This window comes from Leptosomus discolor, chromosome 6 (assembly GCF_034619465.1).
Source record: "Leptosomus discolor isolate bLepDis1 chromosome 6, bLepDis1.hap2, whole genome shotgun sequence".
NCBI lineage: Eukaryota > Metazoa > Chordata > Aves > Leptosomiformes > Leptosomidae > Leptosomus > Leptosomus discolor.
In genome coordinates this window covers 155,735-178,577 of record NC_141396.1, presented here as the reverse complement: position 1 = coordinate 178,577, position 22,843 = coordinate 155,735, and the positions used below count along the sequence as shown (strand labels likewise).

At 35.5% G+C, this 22,843-nt stretch overlaps 1 protein-coding gene across 1 annotated transcript in view; it reads right to left on the bottom strand.

The window, feature by feature from the left end:
- CFAP46 (cilia and flagella associated protein 46) overlaps positions 1–22,843 on the bottom strand; it is an 82,235-nt gene that overhangs the window by 4,871 nt on the left and 54,521 nt on the right. Inside the window, exons 38-56 of the mRNA XM_086466736.1 lie at positions 21,417–21,523; positions 20,410–20,592; positions 19,969–20,104; positions 18,898–19,086; positions 17,960–18,148; positions 17,108–17,242; positions 16,048–16,227; positions 14,276–14,443; positions 13,288–13,385; positions 12,507–12,592; positions 11,924–12,075; positions 9,981–10,102; positions 9,480–9,562; positions 8,210–8,374; positions 6,528–6,604; positions 5,878–5,938; positions 5,765–5,800; positions 3,684–3,786; positions 2,412–2,524 (exon numbers count right to left, since the gene is read on the bottom strand). Of these exons, the coding sequence (XP_086322862.1) occupies positions 2,412–2,524; positions 3,684–3,786; positions 5,765–5,800; positions 5,878–5,938; positions 6,528–6,604; positions 8,210–8,374; positions 9,480–9,562; positions 9,981–10,102; positions 11,924–12,075; positions 12,507–12,592; positions 13,288–13,385; positions 14,276–14,443; positions 16,048–16,227; positions 17,108–17,242; positions 17,960–18,148; positions 18,898–19,086; positions 19,969–20,104; positions 20,410–20,592; positions 21,417–21,523 (2,383 nt within the window). The remainder of the gene's footprint in view (positions 1–2,411; positions 2,525–3,683; positions 3,787–5,764; positions 5,801–5,877; positions 5,939–6,527; positions 6,605–8,209; positions 8,375–9,479; positions 9,563–9,980; positions 10,103–11,923; positions 12,076–12,506; positions 12,593–13,287; positions 13,386–14,275; positions 14,444–16,047; positions 16,228–17,107; positions 17,243–17,959; positions 18,149–18,897; positions 19,087–19,968; positions 20,105–20,409; positions 20,593–21,416; positions 21,524–22,843) is intronic.

Here is a 22,843-nt window from a genome sequence, read left to right as displayed (position 1 = left end):
TGCTTAAATCTGTTGCTGCTTCTTCTAACCCAAGCAGATGAGAAGTAAATCACCTTTCTGCTCGGAAAGCTTTTGACATACTTGAGAACTATTGTCATGTCTCCCCTCGATCTGTCAATCTTTCCTCCTAAAGTATGTTTCATATGTGTATATACGTGTGAATGCACATACATGTTTATTAATAAAACTGCACACAAATCTGTGGTATGGCCGTCTGACCACTCTTAATGTTCTCACTATTCTTCTTCAGTAGAGACCTTCGCAAACTAAGTAGTGTGGGGAATTATTGTATATACCTTGTGAATGACACTCCTCTATAATTACACCTATACTGAACTTAGTTTTTTTTCCCCCTAGCAAGATGACATTTAATTTGTGAACCACCTCTTGACTCTGTTCTGTAGTTCTGCCTCTTACATTTAACTGATTATCTCTGCTTAAGCAGAACTCCTCCCTCTAGCCTCTCCTGATTTACCCCCTATTAATTATCCCTATAAAGCAAGGTTAATTTGCATTCTAATCCTGCATTTCAGGAGCTGCTGAACCACCTCATTGTCTTTCTCAGCCTGGTCTCATACCTAGGTTCAGCAATGATATATTCTATTTCATCATGTAAATGATCAACAACAATATTTAATAATATTTGGTCCAGGTTAGAGCCCTTAGAAACCTCATAGTTAATAGTTATTAATAAAAGTACTCTTAACATGAAGATTGGCTCTACAATAGATTTAAACTCAGTCTGCAAGACAACAGTAATTTTACCAGCTAACAAGTAAAAGTTGTGTAGGTGGTCAGAAAACAGAACAATCCTTTGAGGACTAAAATCAATACATTTGAAATTAGTCTGTTCTCCATTAAAGGAAAGAAGATGCACTGGAGAACTAATCCTGGCATATTTTATGAGCAGGACACAGACAGGGTAAGGGTTAACGAGGTGCTCAGTAACTTTCCAACAGTTGCCAGACCTGTAAATATCTGGCATACGGACATCTGAAACCTCATATTCAAGAGTGACCAATGTATATAGGAAGACATATTTTCCTCATTTTCAGTAATATTTACATATATATGTTTAAATCACTTTGAAAATCAACGCTTCATAGAATCACAGAATCACTCAGGTCGGAAAAGACCTCCGAGATCATCAAGTCCAACCATCAAACCTTCTCTACCACATACACCCCTAAACCATATCGCCAAGCACCACATGTGAACGACCTTTACACACATTAAGGGATGGTGACACAACCACCTCCCTGGGCAGCCTATTCCAATGCCTGACAACTCTTCCAGTGAACAAATTTTTCCTAATGTCTAGCCGAAACCTACTGTGGTGCAGCTTGAGTCCGTTCCCTCTTGCTCTATCATTAATTATCTGTGAGAAGAGCCCAGCACCTACCCCTCTGCAATTCCTCTCAGGTAGCTGTAGAGAGCAATAAGATCTCCCCTCAGCCTCCTTTTCTTAAGACTAAATAGCCCCAGTTCCCTCAATCTCTCTTCATAAGATTTATTCTCTAGGCCTTTCACCAGCTTTCTTGCCCTTCCCTGCACTCTCTTCAGCACCTCGATGTCTTTCTTGTATTGAGGTGCCCAAAACCGAACACAGCACTCAAGGTGTGGCCTCACCAATGCAGAGACAGGGGAACGATCACCTCCCAACTCCTGAAGAAGCTTCCTGTTGCTTTTCAGGACTTCACAATCTGATGTGTACTTCCTTCTCAATTTTACATCTCAACACAATATAGCAATATAGCAGTTCAGCTACCCTGACAAATTCAGCACCACTCCAAAGCTGAGCTTCTGCCAGATGTGCAAGAGGAACAGGAGAAGAAAGGAAGATTGTGAATCCAAAAAAACCAGACCTGAACCTAAGCCTTACACTACAACACCAGGAAGACTAATTAGTTGTGCAGAAGCAGAGAAAAACCCCCACCTTCTCAGAGTCTACAAATGTTCCATAATACCAGAGTAATCATTCAGCATTAATCCAGCCTTGAAAGACAATTCTGCTTTGCCTGAGTGGAGACTGAGAAATTTGGAGAAGTGGTACTGCAGAGGTTGTTCTTAACAACAAAAAATACTTTGCTATCAAACACTAAATTCCATAGAAAAGGAGACGAGTTACCGGGAAACCCATCCCACAATGACTCCATTTTTGGAACTTAAGAAATTCCAACATTTGGAAGTGGAGAAGGACTACACTTATTTGTGAGAAATAACAAGAAAGCTGTGCAACAGAATAAAAATCTACACAATGCAAAGTTTTTTCCTATTAAAACTCTGGATCTTGAAAAAAGCCCTTAACTGCTAACATTGATACTGTGCTAATGATACAGTATAAACAAACACAACTGGGAACAAAAGGTGGTGTAATTAAAAAAAAAAAAAAATCAGTTTGCTTATCTCACTTGGTATATTCATAGCAACCAGTCTGTTGAGTAAAATATGAGACATGAATCTCTCCATCCCATAGAACAGAAATGCACTGCAGTTTGTCAGCAGCTGCTCCCATTCAGCTTGGCTGAAAGGAATGAAGAAGAAAGGAAGTGAGTTACTTTTGGTTTAGTATTTTACAAGAATATTTTTCAGGAATTATGCATAGCAGATGCTTCAGTGTTATTTACTTCAAAAATATTTACAAGAAAAGTCAGCAGACAAAGCAAGGAGACAAGAAAGACTGCAGAATTCTATGGAAAGTGTAATAACTCATATGGACTATTAATAATTACTATTTTAATACAAAGGTATACTTAGTTTAGTAACATCTCATAGTAAACAACATCATAGTGTATTTTTCGATAAATATCAGGCTCTCCTACCAAAAAAACAAACAAAACCCAAAAAAACCCGTCAATGTATGCATTGTACAGCTTCAAAATAACAGTATTTAGTCTAACATTCAATGGGAGGGTGCATGCATGCACCCATCAGGATACAAAGAAATTAAGATTTTGAAAAGAGAGGCGAATAATCAGCCTAGCTGGCAGCAAAAACTATGCAATTTGCTAACAGGTAACAATCTTTGTAATTGTTACGAAGACACACTAGACTGCCTACACAGTGATTTTACCCAAGTAGAGAAGATTTCAAAGGACCAATGAAACTATCAGTTATAAAGGAAGGTCCAGTGATGACTGTGTTGACTCACTTATAGGACTTGCCATGCTTAAACTCATGAGATCCCTTTTGGCCCTCTATTGCTATGATCTAAAAGTAAAGTACTTCTATAAAGAACAAAGTGTGTTTATGAATACACTCCATAAAATGGTATTAGTTTCATGATCAGACATTTGAAATTGTAAACTGTGAGATGTACCTTCACTACTTTGCTTCTGAAATCTGTGCACAAATTTCACAGATGACTCAATGTGCATGGAGATGCTATAGTTTTTAATACTTGGAGTTACCAGGAGACTTTTTGTCAAAATTGGATTATCTACATATACAGCAACTCTGATGCAACCAACCTATCTAAATTGCTTTGTGGTACTGTATTTCAGATCCCTAAAATATTCTGTCTACAAATCTAAATGTGCATTTGAAACAAAGACAATGGTTAGCTATGTGTTTACCAGCTCAGCAAAACATGACCCTATTTTATGACTGAAGCCTCAAGGAATAGGCAAAATTTAAAAAAAGAAATACAGATAAAACATGAAAGCAGACAGAACATTACAAACCTTGGAACATGCATGTCGCAAATAACTCCTTCCCACTGTAGAGTAAATAGGTCACGGTATTTTTCTAGGATTTCCTTTAGTTTTTGGGAAGGACTTAAAGCTTCTGTAACAATAGAATTTCACCATTGTGAGCTTCACATGCTACAAACAACAGTAGGCAATCTTAATTTCAATCATTTGAAAATGAAAACATAATATTTATGGGGGGTTAGGCCGTCATCACATTTTAAGTTTTCTGAAACCTAAATCTGGCTTTTTAAACTGTAGCAACTGTGACATTTTTGAAGTAAAATTCTTCATAATTCCCATTTGAAAGGTATATTTTATAACTGACAAGGATTATTTGGTACACAGGTTAAAGGCTTTAAAAGCACATAGAAAAAATTCTAGATACCCTGAGGAAAGCATAAAGCATACACTCAGTTGAAAACACCAGCACTGCTCATACAGTTCTCTTCCAGAAGCTCAGAGAGGACTTATGTAGATGGAGAAAATGAGTTTTCAGACCCCTGATTTCCAAAAGCAAGACTCCAAACCCACCTCTGCTCTCCAAGGACATTGCATATTTAATGATAATTCATCTTCTCTTTTTTGACTACATTTTCATACTACTGTAAATTAAAGATACACTCTAGAGACAAATACTGAGCACGTGGTAAACTGTGAAGGTGAAACTGCAAATGTATGGAGGTATAGTCTATTATGATTGTTCAGTAGCTTCTTTTGTGTGGAGTTTAGGTTTACTAACTATCTCAATCAAAAACCTCCATAAAATCATTTTTTGGCATTTGATATACATGTGAGTTGGTTAATGAACGTGAATCAGTTGAACTATTGCACACACTGGGAGAAGTGAGGTAAAATTGTATTCTTCAACTGCTTATGTCAGACTGAATTAGTACGTCCAGAGAAGGGCAACAAAGCTGGTTGGCAGGGCTGGGAGGCATGTCGTCCTGGGAGCAGCGAAGAACTTGGGGTTTGTCTAGTCTGGAGAGAAGGAGGCTGAGGGGCGACCTTATTGCTCTCTACAGCTTCCCAAGGAGGGGATGCGGAGAGGGAGGTGCTGGTCTCTTCTCCCTGGGATCCAGGGACAGGATGCCTGGGAATGGCTCAAAGCTCTGTCAGGGGAGGTTCAGGTTGGACATTGGGAAGCATTTCTTTACCGAGAGGGTGTTCAAACACCGGAACAGGCTTCCTGGAGGGGTGGTCGATGCCTCGAGCCTGTCAGGGTTTGAGAGGCTTTTGGACAATGCCCTTAATAACACGCTTTAACTTTTGGCCAGCCCTGGAGTGGCCAGGCAGTTGGACTAGATGATCATTGTAGGTCCCTTCCAACTGAAAATATTCTATTCTATTCTGTTCTGTTCTATTTTCTATTTGGTTCTATCCTAATACAGTACATGCCTACTACCTTGATATATACATTCCAAAAGGAACTAATGACCATCTCAAATATAGGACTATTTGTGTCTATCATAGTACTCTCCACCTTTCAAAGGACTGCAAAAACTCTATGTATTACACACGCTTTATTTTTAGTCTTTAGCTTGAGAACTGCTGCATAGGTGCGGTGAGTCCAACTGCTCCTGTCCCAGTTCATTTCCACTCAGTACTGTTTGTTCCAAGCCCATTCATGGCTTTCAAGCAAATTTCTTGTATAACAAAGAAGACCATAGAAAGCACCATATCCTTTCAATCAACCTATATCCTTCCCCGCACTACTGATACTGTATCTTAACGGCACACATTTGAAAAATTAAAAATGCTGTAAAAAGTTCTTGAAAGTAATCGTGTCTTTTTAATTGGATTATACAGTACGAAATATTACTCAAGTAATTATTTTCTTAGCAGTATTTGGTCAATATTTGGTGATGTGAAAGAAATAATAAGACAATCTCATTTCTTTCCTCAACCCGAAACAGGTTATGTTTTCACTGATGCACCATTTGACAGGCAGTACTGTCCTGATGAAAGCTAAGTGTTTTTGTCAACATCTTGCTTCAATGACTTCATTTTATGTTACAAAAATTTCTAAATTCCATAGATAGTTTGAGGAGAAAATATTATTTAATATATATTACCTGCCCCTCTTCCTTCATTATAGGGGTCCACAATATCTAATAAACAGTTAAGTGTAAACAATGCAATGTAAACAACAAAAAATACACTCAGCTAATAGTTTGTGAAAGGATACATTTAAAATTATGAGTATCAACAGGCAAGCAATTAGAGGGTAAATCACAATTAACTGGTGCCTATAATTAGAAAGAATACATATTCTATTACATGCAGAAGTCTCAATCAAGTACCAACAGTATTGCATTCTTTATGTCAAACAACTAACAAAAAGATGTTCTAAAGTTTTGAAGCTAGGATTAAAAGCAGCATAATACTCAATTATCAATGGAAATTAAAAGCATAAGCTATTCTGCATTATCTACAATGCATACACATACATTATATATATACACACATGTGCACATAGATATATATGCATACACACCTATGTATTTATAAAAATTAGTGCATACACTATATAAAATACACTGTATTTTTGGGGAAGTGTTTTAGTAACTTTATGCACTCCCTTGGTGGGTTGTTAAATATGTCACATTTACACAGAGAGCATGATTTTTTGAAGAAACAACTCTCGTCATTATTGCAAAATCAACAAGAAGCAAACTTCTTACAGACTTATGTGATATTTATTCTAAGTCAGAATTCTAGCATACATAATGAGCTTCTATGCAAACCACTTTTAGTTCTTTTCACTTTTAGTTCATTTTTCACACAAAAAGTAGAGCTACTCCTACTGAGATTATTTTTAAAATGTGGAAAGTTCACCATTTTGATGTTCTTCTTTGGATGAGCTTTCAGTTTTGTTTTCTTAGATATTTCAACATCTGTTTTAATTTCAGTCTCTGTGGAATTGAAAAGAACAGATTTTTTTTTTTTTTTTAAGATACAGGCAGCTTTAGAAAAGATTGCTCTGGGCAATCTATGCCAGTGCCTCACTGCCCTCACAGTAAAGAATTTCTTCCCAATATCTAGTCTAAATCTCCCCTCTTTCATTTTGAAATTGTTACCCCTCATCCTATCACTCCCCTCCCTGATCAAGAGCCCCTCCCCACCTTTCCTGTAGCCCCCTTTCAGCACTGAAGGCTGCTCTAAGGTCTCCCCGAGCCTTCTCTTCTCCAGGCTGAGCAACCTCAACGCTCTCAGCCTGTCCTAATAAACTAGAAAGATAAAAATTAATTTCTCACCACAGCAAGGCAAGGATATTCCCCAAACCCTTTTGCCTAAAAATAATGGCTTGAATGTGGAAAACAAGCATGAGATGTGATCCCTTAGACATGTAAATGCTTCATTACATTGCAGATTTAGGACAGAGTTGAAGAGTGATTACCAAAGCACTTTCTAAGCCTATTGCTGTATCTGTTCATTGTTGATGTTACTGGAATAACCGAAGCTTCTGTGGGACATGCAGAGATCGAAAGGAAAAAGAAAGTTTCATATTTTAATTTGATTTTTTATGTCTTCAAGGGATTTTTAAAAAGCACAGAAAACTGACTTCCATTTCTCACTGTATATATGACTATGACCCAAATTACATGTCGCAACCAGTTATCACTGGAGTCTGCTGCAACTACCTCTCTGGAACAGAATTCTTTCATGCTACAGAGTGAGATTTTTCTAAACTTAGCCTATTTTTTTATCTGAGGCCTGGTAGTTTTAATAATTTAATTTGAGTTAAAACATGTTTTTATCTATGTATGAGCAAAATGTGACTTCAAATTCTAACTTCAGTAATAGAAGGTATCTTTGATTTATACAAAAAACGGCTTAGTGCCTGCATTTATTACTCACTTTTAGAATAAATAAGAAACGACTTTTAAGATGCCATAAGGACAAGTCTACCAACTCTCCAGCTACCTCACTTAACAAACTGATTTCACTGAACAGTTTACATAGGGTGCAAGTGTCAGCAGTAATGCAAGAAGCCCATACAGCCTGTGGGATCTGATTTTGTTCATGCATAGCACAAGAATTGCTGGATTAACCTGAGCCCTTCATGTGATCTTACCTATACGGAGAAAAACGCTTAATGATTGAAAGCTTTTTACATTTGGTATTTTGAACAATGTCTTACACTAAAGTTAAAGAAAATTAACAGAAGTCTGAATTCTTTCTTCATTTTTTTTCAGGGTGGCTTAAAACACCTTTAAAGAGTTTAAGACCATACTCGTATCACTGAAACTTTGCAAGTCATTTTAGACTGCACTGAGTTTTACATAAGTCTTTAATATGTAGAAGTTATTTTAAATTAGCTAGCACTGCAACTATAATTAGCCTGTACATTACTGAAATAAGTCTACTGTACTATCCATTCCACCTAAAATACTGGAAACCTATTGTATGTGGCAGTCTTCCAGTAAAATATAAGACATCATTCATATTATTCAAGTTTTAAGTATCTTGTTAGCTTCATCATTATGCTAATACAAAGAATGTTTATTTAATAGCACCTGACTTAGCCAGATGTACTCGATTGTAGAGAATCTGCAGCGAAAAATCTCTGGATACAGAACTTATTCCTTCTTCTTTAAAGACAGTCAGAGCTTCCAAAGGCAATTCCATAAACAACGCATCTGCTAGTAATACCACACACAATCCTAAGTCCATAGGCGTACCTGAAGAAATGTGATAGAACATAACTGAGATTTAGTAGTTCTCAGCATGTATATAAATAATTGAAGTTAGATGTAAACCCCTAAATTTCCCCTATTGTATGACACCCAAACTCCATTTTACTGTGGATTAAGCGCATTATGCAAAAATATTTCTTTTGGTACCTTTACTCCTAAAGTGTTGTCAAACTTCTATGCATATGCACTTGTGAGCACTGATTCTTCAGAGGAAAAATATCTCTGTATTAATAGCCAGCCACATCAGATTGAAGTCCAGGTGTATGCAATGTATTCAAGAAAATTATGTTTGGAAATGCAAAATTGCCTTAGCACTGTTTGGCTAAAAAAACAGAAGGAGCTCTTATCCAATAATAACTGCGTCTTTGTGTAGGAAACTTTTTGTTTATGTTATTTAGGAAAAAAAAAAAAGTACTGCATATCATTATGACAACATTTTCCTGTTCTACACAGAAACCACAAATAGATAGAAGACAAGTTATTCAGTCTTTGGAGAATGACAGAAGCAGCCAGCTGCCAGACAGCAGAAAGACACTCTTGCAGGTAAAAGCAAAGGGAAATGTATATATTTTTTTAGTAATTTTTAATTGAGAAATAAATCACTGCTCCCCACCATAAAGCAAAAAACTCATCCCCAAAGCAGGCCATGGACTTGATCGCCTCGCCTCTTGGAATGTGTTTAGGGACACATTCCAGCGTTAGGCTTGCATTAAAGCAAACAACCTGTGAGAGTCCCTATAGTAAAAAGCAGGAAAAGATAAAACAAAGAGAGACCAACAGACCTAAGAAAGTTCTTTCTTTTGGCCTTTCTCCTGAAGAGATTGGTTTGTAATAAAGCCATTCTATTTAGCTGTCTAAAGCCCATATAGGTTGGAAAACTGTAAAGACACGCAGAAGGATAGCTCCATCCAGCATGTAAATAATCTCTTTGGAATTAGACTAAAATACTTGACTTGATACAGAAAATAAACAGACAAAACCATTGCTAAAGCCTTTTTCTTCTCCGTATCTTCAAAAAAACCTGAAACTAAAATGACAGGATTTTGATATCTGTCTATATACACACACACACAGAGATGAGAGCACATACCCCACATTCTAGTGTGCTTGGTGTCCTTATCTTTCACTTTTATTTTTTCTGATTCAGCTGCTGAAACCGATGTGCTCTGTTCCCTGGGAAAAGGAATTACAGTGTAAATATTACCAGCACTAATACTTACATAAGTAAAAGTTTTCACAGGAAACACAAAGACAAAACTGCTTCAATCTCAATGAAATTTTACAAAGGTATTACTCCCTTTGGAGTTCCTGGCCTTTGAAATCCCATCCTTAACTAGTTAGATTATAATGTTTCATCCTGAACTCAATAGTGTATAAATTAAGCTAGAGAAGAGTGGTTGTTCAAAATGGCCATTAGTCTATCCTGAGGTTCAATCCTCTCAGCCTTGCATATCCTGCATGTACTGTCTTTCAAGATGTAAAAAGTACATTCAGCAGGGTCTATTCTTGCTAAAACCATTACTGTATTTGTAGGACTTGAGTCACCATTCTCTTTTCACAAATGATGATAAAACAAGTCTAAATGTCTTACCTAGTATCAGAAAAATCAAACTGTGACAGCACTGGTTTCAGATATTCTTCCATAATTTCTAATATTTCAGAGAAATCTGATGTCAAATCATGTCCAGTATCATCTATTATCTCTGTTGGAGTCTGTCACACACATTGCAACAAAAAACAGAATACTTACAAAACGCTATTTAACAAGGATGGAGGGTGTAATATGTGAAATCAGAGGCTAAATCAAATCATTTCAAAAATCATAAAATGAAAAATATAAATCTAGAAAGTCAGTTTCAAAACTACTTTATTTCAAAACAGGACTCCTATCAGCATTTTGCAAAATATTCTGACATAGCAACCAGTACAAAATGTCAATATTTGTTATTTAAGCGATTAATATACTTCTGCAATTTCAATGGGGAATGGCACGTAAGTCCAGCAGAAAGAAAAAATAAAGTGGTGCTCCCAATAACACGAAGAAATTGTGAAAGGACAACTTTAAGAAGTAAATAGAAACTGCAAGGTGAGTGTAGAAGCAGCAAATGGAAGTCTATGGAGACATCAGTGGAGCCAACTTAGGAAAAAAACTAATCAGAATGAAGAAAATAGATAAGTAGAGAATAGAATCATGTAGGAGAAGATGACACTAAAAACTGAAGCTTCTAAAGGCCAATATAGATGGACATAAAAACACTAACTGGAAAAACGAGCTCAGCTAAACAGCAAAGAGTGTTGGTGTTAACGAACGGACTTTTCACCCAAGGCTCTGTTTGTGTGGCTCTGCGCAGGTTGCATGCATAATCACTGACATGTGTAAGCACATGCATTTTGAAAACCCAAGCCATTTTTTTTTTCTTTCCTGTTCTACCCAACATCTTATCACCTTTTTCTTTACTTATGCAACTACAGCAATCTTTACATAATTTGCCATTACAAGAACAGCTGGCCATCTGCAATAATCGGTATTTTAACTGGAAGAAGCTAATACGATGAATAAAACAGAATTATAATTCAAGAACCAGATGTGTCAAAGTTGTGTGATTAAAACAATGAAAACTTGTACAGGAAATTCAGTATGATTTATATTTTTTACCTTTGTATTAATGGTGGAAATAGGTCTATACTAGCTTTTCTTAATACTCTATATTTAACAGAGAATTTTGATTGATATTGAAAAACCAGGATTTTATCTAATGGAGCCAAAATAAAAGTAAATTAGAATGCCAAGATGCAGAGTCGTGAAGAAAACTTCGTCACCTTGCAGCTTAAAAGCTTATGTGAAATTTGCAGGCTTTTCCAGTGTACCTATACAACTTGTGTTCACTGACTATGAAAAACAATGTCCTTATAGAACTAAGCCTTACTGCAGTAACAGAAAACTTTTATCACCTAGAATTTAAGAGTGTTCATAGCTACAAACTTGGAATTCCAATGAGATGTGTCCCTGAAGTAAAATGTTGTGACTAAGAGACTTAGATCAACTTGGATCCAAATAAACAGCTATAGTCCAAAATATATCGTGTGCCCTAGAAAGAAACTTTCCTGTGTTGGAAATCAGTAATACATCCCCAGCTAAGATAGCTTTATTTTGATTAATGCGTTGAGATCTATGACCCCGTTATTTTTCTTGGGACACCTGGGGCTTCCATGTGATATGAAAGGCAATGCACATTTGCAAATACAAATCTTGGAGGTACAGCACATTTTCAAGTAAATTGATCTCAATTGCATCAATTTTCTATTCTGACAAACTACCGAACATTTCAAAGCTGCTGAATGACATTGAAAACAGTAACAGAACAACATAGTAAGATCAAATTTTGAAGCAGAGCACAAAGCATTTAGCAACTTTGAAGACTAGGGATGTTACACTTGGAATAAACTGAAAATTCTGCATGAAAAGTGTTTGTAATAGCTTTTTAGTACATGTTTTCCACCCTGTTTTAAATAGAAGGTAATCAAATGTATTACCACATCTGTTCTGGAGACACACTCTTGGGAGTTTTGAATGGCAGTCTGTTTAAGATGACCCTTCATCTTTTCCTGCTTGTAAAGATGCACTTTTTCCAACAAAACACAAAATGTATCAGGATCCACAGGAAAACGAGAAACTTTAGCTTGCACTATTAAAAAAAGGATAACACCATCTTAAGACTCTTTGAGACAACATATTTGCACTTCAAGAAATGATTGTACAGAGATAATCAGTTTCTAAAGCCATGGTATTCTTCGAAAATGTAGTAACTGTTTAAATATATTTATCACAAAGTATATACAGAAATGTACCACAGTTTTCTGTGATCTCTACCATTACTTATCTATAACAAGTTTAGCCTTCAAACAGAAACAAAAACTCTGTAAATTGTGACTAGACACATTACAGCTGATAATGAAACACATGGATTTAGGTATTTATCTTCCTCTGGTATTAATAAGAGTTACGATTATTTTTTAAATTCTTTTAAAATTTTACTGACTGCAACAGTGAAAGATACAAGCCTTCTCGTAACATCAGTGCAATGATTTTTATCTCTTAAATGTAAGAGGCATTTACCCATTGGCCGAGCAGGTTTTCCTTTTTGCTGTGCAGTACTCACTTTTGAGATTGGTATCTTAATCAATGAACTGTACAAATTTGATCTATGGAAAACAGAAAACTGCTGAGTAGATTATTTGACTGTTCAGCCTTGCTTATACAAAGCAAATTCATTAGATGAGTAATTATTACCCTCTAATTTAATGTACTCACAAATATTCTCTAGATGCAGTATTCACCCCCACCTTGGGGTGCAAAAATCTGCAAAATCTGACTGGAACAAACTGAGCTGTAAGGAAAGTTCTTTCATTGACATATATCTAGTAGACTTCTATTTGTTCCATGACAATTGTTTAAGACTTCACAATTGGTGAAGGTACTCATAGCCAGTTGCTATAGCTCAATTTATGAGTAGCTGCTAATTCGGCTGCAGTAATGAGATCATTTGTGGCTTTATAAAGCTAAATATGACTCCTCCTAACATTTTCAAGAGCATAAGCAATAACAGCTGGAAACTAGTAACAGAATTTAGGAGGATACCAAGAATGGCCTGAAACCTTTCAAGGGACCTCTAGAGATTTAAGAGGTAATTAGGGAAATCAAAAGAACACAGAAACGTACAGCTTTGAGCTGCAGGCAGCTTTATTTCTGTATTAATTTGTTCATTATACTAAAATTCAAGTCGAGCAAAATTAGAAGTAAGAGGCAATAAACAACCAAAATAGTGATTATTTACAGGTAAAGAAAGATGACATTTGTAACAAACAGAATGCTAAACCAAAATGATGAAATCTTATACCTGTCTTCTGAATGCTGGAGAATAATTATGTAGAAATTAGATGGCAATTCATCTATTATATTAAAATGTTCAACAGGAATACAGAGATTTCTCCATGCCTGTACAATAATTCAAAAGTAGCATTATTTTAACAGATTTTATAAACCCCAATCTCAGGTCTTTCATCAGAAAATTGATAATAATTTTAGGAAAGAAGGTGCTAATATAAAAAAAAAAAAAAAAAAAAAGCCAAAACAAACATTCAACAGATGTGCCAGAACAGGAGGCTCTGTCCAAACAACAGGAAACACTTTTTCACTGGGAGAACGATCGAGCACTGGCACAGGTTGCCGAGGGATGTTGTGGAGTTTTCATTCTTGGAGATATTCATAAGTCATCGGGCCATGGGCAACTGGCTCTAGATGACTCTACTCGAGCAAGGGGCTGGACGTTCAAAGGTCTCGTCTAACCTCAACCATTCTGTGATTGCGTGATTTTTGTGCAGTACAGAACAACTTACAAATATTATTTAAAGCAAATTACAAATACCATAACTTTATTCTAGTCTTCACAACAACATGACTCACATGGAATTAATGATTTAAGTGTGCAGACAGCACAACTCTGACATCCATTGCCCCACCAAATTGTAACTATATGACAAATCGGAATTGAACCCTTAAAATCTCACTTCTGACTCAAATTACCCAGCTCATGCCACACAGATAGCCTAGCATAAACAAAACCACAGGAAAGTACATACCATACTAATAAAAGTGTATTTCGATTCATGACCAAGTCAACCCATGACTCAAATTAAGAAAACAAAAAAGTTTAATAGAGTTTAAAGAAAACAGATGAAATATTATTTAATTGCAGGAATAACTGAAACACTATATATCTGTGTATGTGTGTTTGTATGTACGTATATGTACAAATACATGTCTCTGTGTGTATTTATATAACACACATATAAACCCCTAAGAAGTAGCACATCTCAAAAAGTTACCATTGAAGCAGCAGCCAGTTGCTGTTCCACATTTTTTAGAAGATCACTTGTGTTTCTGTTTTGTTTTAAACTCTTCTGAAGATGCAGTAATGCTGCCAGCTGAGAGCTGCTGGTGTTAGATGTAGCTGTTAGAAGGATACTCTTCATCATCATAGATGCTGAACAGCTCTGTAAAATTTTTATATCTATTTATTTTCCCCTCCCAAAACTAATATAAATACATATATACTCTATGTTTGTTATAAGATATATATGTCAAAGAAAAGGTCTCTTGCTTGAAAGGTGAGATGGATTATCAAAAGCCTGTCTGCTATTTGTGTTTACAATCTAATGTAAACAGTCTGGCACTAACTTGCGAAGATTTCTTAAATATGAATAGCTAGAACTAACTTCTTTGTCCACATTTATCATCTGTGCTCCTTCATTTAGTCATCTAAGGTCTACATAGAAAGGTAAACACCTGTGTTCTGAACTTAGCCTTTCAAGTAAGCTGAGTCTTTTCTGTGTTTCTGTGCCTTCTACTGTATATCCATCACATCACACATTTTAACAGACTTCCTACGAAGAGCAATATAAAACATAAGAACTTATATCCTTTTCTTTCATCAAACACAGCAATGCTGCCCTTTGAACCAATGCTTGCTAAGAGCTAAAGCATTTTTTATTTCTTTTAAAGTAGCTGTTACACAAAAAAAAAAAAAAAAAAAGTAATTCAGGTTGACCTAATAAAAAATTCCAAGGGGAGGCTTAATGTTGACATGGAGCAACATTTTAAACTTTTTTTTTTTACAAAAATACAAATCTTTCTGGGCAGGATAGTAACTGAATTAGCAGAATTTTTTGTGCAGTGAAAGACATGACTACTTATGGGTTTGGTGCCCTGGTATGCATTCTGCTTAGCTTGTTCACTAACAAGTATGACAGCAAACCATAAATAATATGGTGCGCTGCAGGAGTACGTGAATAACGGACTGAACCACAAAACCCAGCATTATCTGTCTTCCTATTTATCAAAAGACCTACCTAGTCCATTGCCCCATGGGTGGAGATATTTGCAAATCTAAGTGTTGACACAGAGTCCAGTGCTTACTGTCTGTCACAATTTCCTGCGGTTGTCTTGATGTAGCAGGAAGGAAATTAATAGAAGGTGCATTTCTGTATTTCTACAAGGGAGATGATGGTGTAGGAAGAACGTAGTGTTTGTTCCTGATGTAGGGAATTAAGCCTCACAGCCACTCCTCATCTTCTCTGTGATGAAGGCACATACTCACAAGAATGATTCATACACCTTCGAGTTATCCATGCGAGCATGCTATGTAGGTGTTGATTTGACAAACTGAATGTAGCCTTTCCTATCCTACCCTAACCTTTCCCATCTACTTCAAAATAATGAATGAACAAGTCCAGAGAAAACTTTCTAAAATTATATGTTAGGGAAGGATGAAACTGTTTTGTGGTAATATCTTATCTTAGTTATCATATTATAGTAATCTATTCATATTAAAATCTTTTCATGTATGCAATCATCCATGAAAACATCAAGTCAAACACAACAGATACTAGAATTGTTAAAAAGCCACTGATCAAACATTTTGAACTCGGCAAACACATCATATATTTGATTACCTGTATTACTCACTAGTTCTTATACGTATCCACACATTGTTTTCTGTATAACAATTCTTCAGGCTATATGAATAGATACTTTTGCTTATCTAATTTAAACCATCCTTTTTATACTGGAAGGAAGCACAATACATCAGCTGCATTACCTGATGAAGTGCCAAAAACTGGCTAGTTGAAACTGGATCAAATTGTTGAAAGCATTCAACCATCTCAAAACTAGCAGGAGACAGTACATCAGTAATATCGTGACTGAATGCAATACCCATACACTGTAGCAAAGCTTCACTGGATTGAGAAAGATACTCCTGAGCCAACCGATGTTCCTTCTAGAAGATAAAAATGTTTATATTAAAATATGTATTAATATTAAATATTTGTTATACAGATTGCTAGTGTGTTAAGATAAGTATCACTTTTCCAAGACCAATTTCAATGCTTTTTCTCCTTTTTAAGGCATTTATTTAATGTACAATCAAAATATGCAAATACAGATTATTTAGCAGACACCAGCATCTGTCATATAACATTAAAAGACAAATGTTTTAAGAAGATACTTTTTTTAATATGTCTACCTAGCAGAACAGTATTTAAACTCCAGGCAATATGATCCATTCAGAACAAAGGAATTCTGTGTCAATTCTCAGTACAGCTGTTTCCACTGACAGTTAACTACACTTAATACAAATAAACCCACAAATCTCTTATCTCAGGTATTTATTGATTATCCTAGCAACACAAACTGTACATTCCCAGTTCTCAGTGTGCTTTGAACTGCAGTAGTTAACAGCTCACCATACAATACAACTTACATTTTGTAAGAATTTTACAAATGTTTTGTGATAGAAGATATTTCTGTTTTGGTTCCTAGTCTGCAAAATGTTACAGTCCCTTAGAAAGGCACGTCTGTGAAGCAGAGAGAAAGCTGCCTGTTCATCTTGTCCTCGATGCGACATGCTCGATCAGTGGGACACTGGGAAAGCTCCATCAGGAGCTCCCACAGCGTGTACTGAGGAAGGAGATACACAGCAGAGTAGTGACAGAAAGCTGGCTTTTTGGGGGTGTTGTGGATATTTTTTCTTTTGTAAGATCAAATTTAAGTTGCAAACATTTCCATTAGCAGTTCAAACAGAACTGATAAGGCAAGGTGACTATTATTCCATAAAAGGAAGCACTCAAATTCTAATGCAAGCACATATGCTAATATACCTTTAATTCCTGTATTTTCCTCCTATATTTTTCATATTGACATTTATTAGTTGGTAAACTGCTGTCTGTCACTTCCTGTTCACTGTATTCTGTTGAAGTCAGGAAAGTTTTTGCGATATCTGATTTAGCTTCTTCCTACTCATCACGGTATAAAAAAAGAATAATTAATCATTCCATTAAGTATGGCTGGCTTATTTTCTTTTGTGCAAGTCTAGGTGAAAATGGAACTCATCTTAAAGGAAATCATCTAACTACATGTATCCCTTGATGGTGAGAGATTTTGCAATATTAAGAGGCATCAAAATTTCTTCATATGTTATGATGACAATACGACTAATAGAAACTAAAAAGGCCCTCCATACAACCTCTAAGATTTTTATTTTCTGATATTTGTCCTCAGTTAATTTCTTCTGAACACGTTAGTTCATCACTGAATTTATAATGACTCAATCAACTTCCCTTTTCTTACATGGTATGCTTACTACAACCCAAAAGGAACTTAGGAACCTGAGTTTTAATGTACAAGTTGTTACTTCTTGTGTGCATGGATTCAGAGACCAACCTACCTAGCCCTTTATGGCATTCAAGGATTTTTTTCCCTCTGTCTTTCGAAAACACTGTAATTAGCATATCTCAGCAATGAATAATTAAAAAAATATCTACATGAGGATGGCACGTAGGCAGAATCATTCTGAAATTACTTGGTTCGGTATACATTTTTGTTATGGCTTGCATGCAATATGTAAAACCTCTAGGCAAAGAGTAGTGTTATACAAGTGTATACAGAAAAAAATATGTGACAGACAAACTTTACATATAGGAACTAATTTAAACACAGAAAAGAATGCATACCATAACATTTGGCTTCCAGTAAATATCTGAATGCACAGGATCTACGTTAATGGCAAGTAAATGAAGAGTTTTTCCAGTGAGATACAGGCATTTGGATTTGATGTCAGGACAGCCTTTACAAAGATTCTGTACATTTGCTAACTGAGCCAGCATAATATGACTGACAGTGCATTCCATATGCTTCCAATCCTGGTAAAACACATATTTATGCTTATTTGCTCATATATACCCACACATACAGAAATGCACTTTTTAAAAAAAATGTAACATTTCTATTTAAAATTTAAAAAAAATGTAACGTGTATTTACATACAAACACATTTGTTAAATGTGACTATACTTTCAACTACAAACGAGCTGTCTTTAATAGATATACAAATTCATTAACAGCTGATTAAAAAAGTACAGTGTAACATCCATAAGCAGACAACAATCAGTGCTGAGGAAAACATGAGATTAAAGGGAGGGTACCGTGGAGATTGGTAGGGACACTGTGCTTTCCTGTAACAGTTTCCTATTGTCATTGTCAGAGACAGAACAACGGGCAAGAACTACTGCTCTGTTCCAGTGGGGCACGTCTTATGTTCTCATTCAGTTAGGCAGTTCTGCTTAAAACCAACTGTTTTAAAAAGAAGAGGCAATAATGCAAAACACCCCCCCATCAATTATAAAGCCTCAAGTAATTTCCCTACTACTCTTAGTAGTTTTTAAGTCTCTGCACTTGAGAAACAAAATCTTTCCAAGAAAACAAAACAAAACAAAACAATCAACCATCCCCAAGTCAAAAATCACACACTTGAACTTTGCTGCAAAACTACATGAATGGTCTAGGGACCCCTTTCCTCAGCACTGGAAGCAGTTCTGCTATGAAAAACACACCTGGGAAACTTTGTTATACCTTTTATATGCAAATCATAGGACTAAATATTTTATATTACCTGTTCTGTTGCATCATCTTCAATAGCTCCCCTGATGAATGCCTCCACAATTTTATGAGCTGATGCTTCTCCTACTTTTTTAAGCTTTTTCTCAGTAATAACAAGATGAAAAATATCTAAAAGTATTTCTATAAGCTTTATTTTCCTGTTAGCTAGTTGCCTCATTAATGGGGTACTAACATTTGTGGTCTGAAATACAAAAGATAGGAAAGTAGAATTCTAATTTCAAATATTTTTGCAATTTTACCTGATATGAAGTGAGAATGTTGTATTTCTTTTAACTAAAGAAGCAAATATTTTAACAAGATTTGTTAAATAGATCAAGTATCAATTTAACTCAACAGGTCAGAGATATTGCAGTGAAGATATTTAGGTAATTTAAAAGATAAACTTTGATGTCAAATATATTACAAAGCAATCAAAGCAGCTGCATTGTAAAAGAGCAGCTGGGTTTTTGCTTTTTACATTTTATACACCTGGTACAAATATCTAATTCCAAAGGAGTTACAAATGTGTACATAAAACCAGAATTTTAATATTGATGGTTTTGGTAGCTGCACAAAAATACTTGCTCTTTAAAAAAGGCAAACCAGAAAAAAAAGTGGATGCTCGAGTATAGTCATGGTACACACCAGCGAACTAGGCTGCAGGCTTTCATTACCCAAAATACACTATTTTGAAGACAGGCTTTCTTTACATAATGTTCTGTGTAACCTTATTTTTTCTCCTGAGAAATAAACACTTTATTGTGGAGAATTTTAAACTTGTGAGGTATTTAGAGAATGAGAAAGATCCCCACATTTAGACTTTTTCTTCCGTAGCTATTAGATAAATTTTAGAATTAAATAAAATTGACAAAGACCAATCAAGTCCTCTCATTTCTGCTTCTCCTCTTCCCTTTTTAAACTGTAAATTCTTTTGGCATAGAATGTTTCCTTCTATATTCAAACAATGCCTATCATTACAGGAAGATAATCTCATTTGGCATTTCCAGGAATTATCCAAGAAGAGTGAATAGTACAACTAAATTAATTTCTTCTCCACGAGTAGGAAAAAAAACCCCATCCATACCTCATTAACTGCAAATAAGCTACAAACATTACAAAACAATTCCTCTGTTTCGGATACTGCCCTCTGAGCTAACTTATAAGCATCTAGATAGTGACTATGTTTTTCTTCTTTGTTTCTTTCCTGCTTTGCAATCATCCTGGAAAAAAAAAAAAAAAACACCATCACAATAAAAACCCCAAGGAACTAACATAAGAAAGTGTTTATTTTTATGGTTATCAACACTATCGAACATATACAATAAAACAATTAGACTAATTTGTATTGTTCTGAATACAGGACACATTAAGAATACAAATAGATGTGTAACACCAAGATATAAAACCTGACTAAAACCTGACAATATTATCTGCTCTTTTCCATCTTTAATTAGACTATAAAAATGGAAACTATACACTTCGTGGACTAGTTAAATAAAATTTTTCATCAGAGGTATAATCTTACCTGTGAATACTTGCACATTCTAGCAGTATCTCAGCACTGCAGTTTTTATGCCCATAACGAAAGAAGTCCTTCTCAATTTGAACTAATGTATTGTAAGATTCCTGCAGCATATGCGGCAACCGATAAGACTCAGCATTAATTGTCATACAATCTTGCACAAAATTTATCTGAATGAGTATTTTCCTAGGAATAAAAATTAAGTACAAGATAGCAGTCAGAAAGTACAGGCTGTATTTGAAAACTGACATACTTCTCTCTGCTCTCCTTTAAATTATAGAAAATCTAGAAAAAGCCTCTTCATTCTTTAAATCTGTGGTCTACAAACTATAGTAGGTTCTGAAAAAAATGAAAGTATTATATTTTCAGATTAGAATTGAAGTGTCACTTGTTTCATGTATCTAATCATTCAAACTGCCTAGGCCTAATCAGTCATCTAAATACAGCTGAACTGAGACTATTAGTCTTCCCTTCCTAATTCAGAAGTTCCACATTTCTGGAAAGAGAAGGAAGTGTAAATGTCATACACTTCTCTCCTTTTACCAACACATTTTAAGCTCTCTGTGCTTGGATTTCAACGTAACCAAAATCACTGTTTAGTTTCACTGTAAAAAGACCTCCTGGATCATGGTGAGGAGAGAAGTAGGTCAATACTGCAGACTGCAATAGTGTTGTCAGAATGTCCGTGCTCAAACAGATACCTCTGCATAGACCGATGCATCTTGCTCCTTTGGGTAACCTACTCTACAAACTATGCACAATAGCTTGTGGTATCTGAACTAGCTTACTAACTTAACACGTAGTAGGGCTACATCCAAGAAGGAAGAAATTGGAAAGAAATTTAAATTTAAAGAGAAAAAAACCAACACCATAAATTACTTAGAAGAAAAATATTTGAGAATCCACAGATTGCACCATACTAAAATAAAGACAACCAGTAAAAATCATCATACATTTGCAATATAACTGCATAGTAGATACTGGGCGTATTTTAATGAAAAGACAGTTACCTGGCTTCAAGGGATGCAATTATAAAACCCAACTCTGATTGTCTGTTAGGTCTCTTCGGTAAAATAGACCTAAGCACATTTACAGTGTGTTCCAGTATCTCACAAGCCTGCAGGTAACATCAGAAATGTCATAATTCTATTTTAAATGCCTGTGTATAATACTAAACATTCATTTAGAAAGTTTAAATTTTGTGCAGAACATGTTAAGTATCTTTTCCTAATATTCCCCGAGATGACTGATTCTTGACAACTCTATATAACTCTAGAAAGTATGAGTTATGATCATATTTACACATGTTGATATGATTAAGTCCATGGAGCACACAGACACAAGGAGAGACGATGGAACCAGACTCATCTTAGAGGTACATAGCAAAAGAATGATGGGCAACAGACCTAACTTGGAAAAAGGGGAATTCTAAGCAGATATTCCAGTGTTTGGCCACCTTCATAGTCACTTTTGGGGTGTGGGGGGTAACAAGGGCCCAGAAAGGTTGTGGAAACTCCATTCCTGGAGATATTTGAAAAGTGGCCACATATGGCCCAGAGCAACTTGATTCAAGTATAAGGTCAGATTTCCCGTCAAAATTGCCCCTGCTTTGCCTGGGGTTAGACCAGATGACCTCTAACCTAGTCATTTCATTCTATATTCCACAGGCATCCTCTTAGGGACAGATTCCTGCATCCTTACTTACACTGACTAGCGTATTAATCCACAAGTAAACCTTACACTACCATAGTTTTGCCACCTGGGAATGTAAAAGAAGTCCCAAACAAATAGTTTTGAATGAAAAAGGCCTTAGATGATGCTCAAAACCTCATCTACAGATTTGTCCTTACTAAAAAATTTTGCTGCTGCAGTCATGTTGGTCAGACACATGGAGGGGAAAAAAAAAAAAAAAATCAAATCACCTCACACATTTCATTAACAGCTATACTGGTAAAACCTCAGTAAATGCTCTCACTGGTAACTAGGTATTTTGTTCTTCAGTGACTGCGAATGTGAGTCCAGCCCAAATCAAAATAATCCCTCCATACAAAACAGATTCACACAGATTATCAGTAAAGAACAGATCATCACAGACAAGATTATATTTACACTGTAACTCATAAAAGCTATGGGTTGAAGAGTAAATGGATATTTTAATATTAAGGGTCAAATAGGAAAAGGTTTTCAATAAATATATACATCATATTTCTAGTAGTATCTTTCAGAATCTAGAAATAATATTTGTAAAACTATTTGAAATATTTGAAGAGTAAGTGTGTACTAGGAAATCATATTGAAAGTTATATTCTTTAGTAATTATGGAAAATAAACAGATCAATGTTAACAGAACTGTCTGAGTACAAAAGCATTCTAAGCAAGAGAATCAGATCTCTGGGATTTAGTTACACCTACTAGGTACAATTGCTCTTATTTCAAT